At 38.7% G+C, this 7,251-nt stretch overlaps 1 protein-coding gene across 4 annotated transcripts in view; it reads left to right on the top strand.

Annotated features, from left to right (window-relative positions):
• Positions 1–6,016, top strand: part of LOC107750497 (SAFB-like transcription modulator) — a 17,767-nt gene extending 11,751 nt beyond the window's left edge. For 3 of the 4 annotated variants that reach the window (XM_016565892.1, XM_016565891.1, XM_016565894.1), the window contains exons 18-20: positions 1,456–1,591; positions 1,676–1,836; positions 5,504–6,016. In XM_016565892.1, the coding sequence (XP_016421378.1) occupies positions 1,456–1,591; positions 1,676–1,836; positions 5,504–5,600 (394 nt within the window). In that variant the 3' untranslated portion in view covers positions 5,601–6,016. The remainder of the gene's footprint in view (positions 1–1,455; positions 1,592–1,675; positions 1,837–5,503) is intronic. The other variant, XM_016565893.1, reaches the window with a different exon arrangement.
• Positions 6,017–7,251: the final 1,235 nt, after the last annotated feature.

Genomic DNA, 7,251 nt, shown 5'->3' on the forward strand with positions numbered 1-7,251 from the left:
ACACTCCAAAGAGAAAGGAAAACTTGAAATCGCATCATATGACCCCTTTAACTTTACTTCTTATTTTCTTACTTAAAGGGATAGTTTACTAAAAAATTTAAAAATCCCATCAGCATTTACTCACTCTCAAGTTGTTCCAAACCTGTATAAATTTCTTTCTTCTGTTGAACACAAAAGATGATATTTTGAAGAATGTTGGTAATCAAACAGTTATTGGTCCCCATTGACTTTCATAGTATTTTTTTTTCCTCCATGCTATGCAAGTCAATGGGGACCAGGTATTTTAATTTTCAAAAAAAATCAGCCTTGAACTCACCAGTTACATTTTTGAATTTATTAATTGAAGCTAGTGAGTTTGACCAGTTCTTGACGTAAACCACTGGCTAGGGCTGCATGATAAATCAAAATGAAACCGAAATCGCGATTAGGCAGAAGCTGCGTTTGTCATGCGTATCGTTCAGTGAAGCACGGTTCTGTGATCAGCAGTAAATCTCCATCCGAAGGCCAGAGGGCGCTCTTGCACGGAAACTCCAAATACGCCTAGCAGAAGAAACCCAGGAAATCCCTGTAGTGGTTGCTGAATAAACAGAAGATTTAAATGCTTTCATTGATTCAACATGACTAGGGCAATATATGGTTTATCTGAGTTCTTATGATTATAATTTTCATTATAATAAAGTATATCTATAATGCAATGCTAATCGACATAGCCTTTATCACTGCTTAGAATACTATGAAATATGTTGCGTGCCTTATTCTGTGTAAGAAGCCACATCATCTCACAGAAGGATTTATTTTAAACACTCGACTGACGTTATGAAGTGAGTTTGGAGTAAAACTGCTTAGAATACTATGAAATATGTTGCGTGCCTTATTCTGTGTAAGAAGCCACATCATCTCACAGAAGGATTTATTTTAAACACTCGACTGACGTTATGAAGTGAGTTTGGAATAAAAACATGTTATTAAATGTGGTATTTTCACGTGCTTTCAGATGGAGCAACATTTACTACACAGAGCCGTAGTTCACTATGCAAACAGCTGTCATTATCGCGAACGGTTTCTTAGATTTCATAATCGTACGATTATATTGTTTGCGAATATTTTATTTTATTTTATTTATTTATTTATTTTTTGCGTAGCTTGTTGGAGAACTACGGCTCTGTGTAGTAAATGCTGCTCCATCTGAAAGCAGGTGATGGAGATTTACTACTAATCACAGAACCGGCTTTACCGACAAGATGCGCATGACAATCGCATTCGATTAATCGTGCAGCCCTACCACTGGTCATTATTATTATTTATTTATTTTATTTTTTTGTCAAGAACTGTTGCCCTGTGTGTTTGACCTGCTCATTTCATTGTAGTGTCTAGAACACTACCAAAGACTGATATTTCAGGCTTGGCTCTTCTTGAGCTGCTGGCAATCAGTGATTGCTGCTGACTGTATTACAGGGCAGCGCGGATGCGTCCAGAACGTCCTGGCAGAGAGGGTCCCGGACCTGCCATGAGGGGGGTGTCCACAGCCAGCCGTGGCAGAGCCAGCTTCAACAGCCGAGATGGTGGCAGACCTGTGGTCATGGGAGACCAGGTAAAGTACATAACATGCCTCTGACACATTCTTTTTGTTGCCAGTTTTCAAATCTAATGCCATATTACCTCCCTCTTACCACAGCAGCACTTCAGCAGTGGCAGACAGGTGGTGGTGGAGCGGCATGGACGCAATCAGGGCCCCAGGAAAGACTGGCACGGGGCAGCAGGCTCACAAAGCGGAGGATTCACAGATAACCACCGAATGGGGGACAGTCGACCTGGCATGATGGCACCACACTCCAGGTTTGTTTTGATCATGCATGTACAGCATGTATTAGAGATCACAATCCTGATTCAAACTCTCACACAGTCTTACGATTGAGCTATGTGTGTTACGGCTGTTTCACATCACAAGAATCAGCGGAGCATGAGCAGTGCATATATTTGTCACTTCTCAGGATAATGAATGAGTGGATCGGACTCAACACTTCGGATGTGAATGTTCTCATTCATTAACATGGGCAGACGTGTGGGACAAAACGTGTGCTGCTCACACTCTGCTGATGCTTGCAGTGTGACACAAGTAGGGCTGTGCGATTTGGGGGAAATATCAAATTGCGATTTTTTTTGACATATTGCGATTTGATTTGCGATTTTAAATTTGCAAAGTCAAGCTTCAGCTCAATATTGCCAATAATGTGCAGCAGAGTATGGGTATCATTACCCTGCTGAAAAAAACAATAGAAACTATCACAGAAATTCTTATAGTTTCCATTAAACCATTACAAAAACCAATACAATTCCCATTATAACCCTGAAATCCATTACATTTTTTATTGTGTTTTGGGAGGGGTTCTATTGTTCGTTTTTTTTTCAGCAGGAAAGATTATAATGGTATAACTACTTTTACAGAATTAACTTAATTACTGAATTTCACAGAAAATATTTGTCTATTTTTTATAAATAAAGAACTGTATTTCTTAAGTCAATTATTAAAGTATTACATATGTTACATAGGCTGATTTATTCATTTTAAGTATTTGGGATTTTAAGAACAAGTGGAAAATGTGCTGAATGTTTCATTTCATCCAAGTGAAATTAGCAAAGCAGTTAGACTTAATTTATATTCGTTTTAAACCAGGCGCGAGTCGACACAGGTTGCGCCAAGCCTCATCCATACTGCCAGATGCGCTCGTGAAGACTTGCGGTGCGGAGCCGGGTGCGAGTATAAACGAGCATTACGAGACAGGCTGCGTGAGTGCGGCAAGAATGAACGGCTCGTCCGTGACGCGGGATTCGCGCCGCGTGGGGCAGAGAGGAGCGAGTATGAGAAGCATTCACAGACACAGGCTGTGTGTGCGCTCTTCTGAATTAGGAATAGCCAACATGCATTTGAACTTATTTTAAACTTATTTCAAATTAATCTGTTGGGGAGATAAAATGTGTAAGATAACGTTCACGTACTAACAAAAACATCTAAGAATGTATCTTTTATTCTCCAGTACTGAAAACAGAACCGATAAGGGAGCTTTTGATATGCGCTGTGACGCAGCTCTTGCAAATTAAATTTTTTGTTCGTTGTCTGTCATTTCGAAGCTTAAGTTGCATACGGTTTTCTTTAGTTTTAATTTGCCTAACTATCGATCTAACCCAGTAGACGCCATAATCCCACTCTGTCTCTCTCCCGCTTTCCGGGTTTTTTTTTTTTTAATGGTGGGTGTTTACGCAGTTGGCTAGAGCAGTGCTGATTGGGGAGAACGGAGGTGCGCTCACTCTATTTATTAGGGCTGTGCGATTTGGGGGAAAATATCAAATTGCGATTTTTTTTGACAGATATTGCGATTTGATTTGCGATTTTAAATTTGCAAAGTCAAGCTTCAGCTCAATATTGTCAATAATGTGCAGCACAGTATGGGTATCATTACCCTGCTGAAGAAAACAATAGAAACCATCACAGAAATTCTTATAGTTTCCATTAAACCATTACAAAATTCCTTTTTGTTTTGGGCATTATTCCAATAGGAATTACTGTTGTTCTATTGGTTGCCATCTGCCAGATTACATCCCACCAATAGAATCCATCAAATAGACACCATTATAGTTTACATTAAAACCAAACAAATTCCCATTATAACCCTGAAATCCATTACATTTTTTATTGTGTTTTGGGAGGGGTTCTATTGTTCGTTTTTTTTTCAGCAGGAAAGATTATAATGGTATAACTACTTTTACAGAATTAACTTAATTACTGAATTTCACAGAAAATATTTGTTTATTTTTTATAAATAAAGAACTGTATTGCTTTAGTCAATTATTAAAGTATTAAATATGTTACATAGGCTGATTTATTCATTTTAAGTATTTGGGATTTTAAGAACAAGTGGAAAATGTGCTGAATGTTTCATTTCATCCAAGTGAAATTAGAAAGCAGTTAGACTGAATTTACATTCGTTTTAAACGCGGAGCCAGGCGCGAATCGACACAGGTTGCGCGCGTGCGTCAAGCCTCATCCATACTGCCAGATGCGCTCGTGAAGACTAGCGGTGCGGAGCCGGGTGCGAGTATAAACGAGCATTACGAAACAGGCTGCGTGACTGCGGCAAGTGTGAACGGCTCGTCCGTGACGCGGGATTCGCGCCACGTGGGGCAGAGAGGAGCGAGTATGAGAAGCATTCACAGACACAGGCTGTGTGTGCGCTCTTCTGAATTGGGAATAGCGAACATGCATCATAAACTTATTTCAAATTAATCTGTTGGGGAGATAAAATGTGTAAGATAACGTTCACGTACTAACAAAAACATCTAAGAATGTATCTTTTATTCTCCAGTACTGAAAACAGAACCGATAAGGGAGCTTTTGATATGCGCTGGAGACGCAGCTCTTGGAAATTACCTTTTTTGTTCGTTGTCTGTCATTTCGAAGCTTAAGTTGCATACGGTTTTCTTTAGTTTTAATTTGCCTAACTATCGATCTGACCCAGTAGACGCCAGTAGCGCTCTGTCTCTCTCCCGCTTTGGATTTAATTTTTTTTTTAATGGTGGGTGTTTACGCAGTTGACTAGAGCAGTGCTGATTGGGGAGAACGGAGGTGCGCTCACTCTATTGGTTAGTAAGACTGCAACTCAAGGCTGGCAGTCATGCATATGCTCTGGAACAGAGTAATATCGCGTCCACATCGCAGGCTTTGCGATTAGCAAATCGCAACGTCTCATCACGATTCGATTTCGATTAATCGCACAGCCCTAGACACAAGCACTAAACCAAAGACTAGGGACTTCGTTAAACCTTTGAAAGTATGATCATCACAGACATGCAACATTCAAATCTGTGTTTACACTGCCGTTGATCCGGAGACAGCAGCTGCCTTGTAAATGTACAGTGTGAAACAGCTTCACAAACAGTCTTTCCAACTGCATGTTATTTCAGTGTACAAACATTTAAATAACAGAAGTAGTGGGATAAGTTTATAGTTTGGCTGTAGCAATCAAAAGAGTATCTTACCTTTTAAATTATTTTGACACTCATATGTATTGTAATGATTATTCCGTTATGCCAGGAGGTGATGACAAGTGACTGTTTAAGAAAAGTATGTCACTGAATCATTTATAAGAGATTTATTCATAAATGCTCATCCAATAATGATCGTGATCTTTCAATTTATCAGGACGCATATATCAATCTGTTATGTGCCATTTTTGATTTTTTTATGTACCAACTCTATCCACCTTATTTTTAACTTGAAATGTGCAAGGTTTCCGGTGTCAGCCGTATCCAATCGTAGGCACACTGCTTTGTAGACCAAGTAGTTTTATCATTCACTGCACCTTGTTAGTTTGCTAGTTATTTACTCATGGTGGCAAATGTATCGTAATTCTCGCACGTTTACTGGAAATAACATTTAGTCTTCAGTCTTTCCTTCACGTGTTGACTTTGCCTGTGTATTGATTTGCCCGATTGTGTGTTTCTGCAGTCATTCCTCTTCTGGTATGAACAGAATTGTGCAGATCACTAATGTTCCCATGGCCGGCGGCAGCGGAGGATTCAAGCCCTTCAAAGGAAGGTTCTAGCATCTGACTCTCCGCAGTGGAATTTTGTTATTTTTATTTTTATTTTGAACCTCTATTTTTAATTGGCTGAACTTATAGCCATTAGATTATTGTAAAGATTCAATTTGGTTGATTTTGTTGTCTTTATAAAAGGCTTTACATGTAGGTTTTTGCTTCCTGAACTGTTCTCTGGTGACCTGTAAACAACCTTTGTGCACATACATGTTCTCTTGGCATTCTATAGGTGCAACTGTACAGCTTATTTCTTAACCAGTGTTTGTTTAGATAGCCTTAACTTCATGTTTCAGATACTCTCATATGCTTTGGGCAGACTACTGCGTGTAGCACTGGACACATCTGTAATTCCGTTAACATTTCAGTATGTGGCTTTTTTGATGATTCTACAACTTGATATTAAATTGTGGATTATGACCATCTCTGTATAGTTTGCTTCTGTTTGTGCCGCCGTATCCGCCCACAGTTGAGTCTGTGTAAGAAAAACTTCAGAAAATCTGAAGTTGAAGACTGAATGACAATCAGAAGAATCACACAGACTCACGGACCAGATTTCCTTTAATCAGACGTATTGTCCCTCGTCTAAGGCATTTGTTACAGAAAAGTTGTCCATCTACTTTTTGACACTGTTGGGCTACATAAATGTTTTGGGTCATTAATGAACCTTACACACAATGGAAGGTTGACCCTTATAATATCCTGATTTTTATTTTTTTGTCCTTTTTCTTTTTGCTAAGTTAAAATGTTTTGTGTAAATATACACGTATAAAGGATATAAAATAGAAATTGTAATGGGACTGTTTTTTAAAAATGATTTAGAAGCACATGTTGTTAAACATGCATCACAACTGCATTTTCATTATGGACTGACCCGGTAATATTGACAAGACAAATGCACCAGGAGAAAACTTGCCAGTTCCCATCATTGGCAGAAAGTACGTGTGCCGTGTGTAATGTGTGGCATTTCAATATTACTTGAAATTCAGAAGACAATTACCCTCTCTGATCGTTAGTTTTAAATCACCCTTGGTAATGCCCTACCAACATTGATCAACTCATTTGTTGCTTTCATTCCCATATCGCTTGATGGCACTAAGATATGAAAACATCAAATTATATTCATGAGACGTCTTGCAAACATTTCCTATCTGGAAGGGCAAGGAACATAACATCTAAATGGCAGCATTTACTGTGAAACACCCATTAGAAAGTTCCTTATTACGTTCAGTTCTTTAAGCTCCATAAGTACAAGCCTTATTGCAAAAATGATATTTATTGAGTGTTATGAATCAGGTTCAGCTGTAACCAGACAAACTCTGGTGATTCTAATTTTGTATAAAAAGAGGTATGTTTCTCATCTAGTGCATTCAATGTAACAGTGCATAAAGAACTAAAATGGTCTAGGACCTATAATGGAGCTACAATGGGTGCTGCACACCAACGGCCAACTAAGCAGACAAGGCCTTGGAATATTTACTGATATTATTTGGAGGTCAAAAATAGCTTTAGCTAAATATATTAAGCGGTTTGAAGCCATTTTCCATCTATTTACTCTTTGAAATGGGCTTTCTGATTTCTTTATGGAGATTGCACCCACAGCCTCCACTTTTTCCCCCTTTCTATAAATATGACATTTCAGTATGTATCCCACTAACAT

The sequence above is a fragment of the Sinocyclocheilus rhinocerous genome, unplaced genomic scaffold, assembly GCF_001515625.1.
Source record: "Sinocyclocheilus rhinocerous isolate Xijiao unplaced genomic scaffold, SAMN03320098_v1.1 scaffold19, whole genome shotgun sequence".
Lineage (NCBI taxonomy): Eukaryota > Metazoa > Chordata > Actinopteri > Cypriniformes > Cyprinidae > Sinocyclocheilus > Sinocyclocheilus rhinocerous.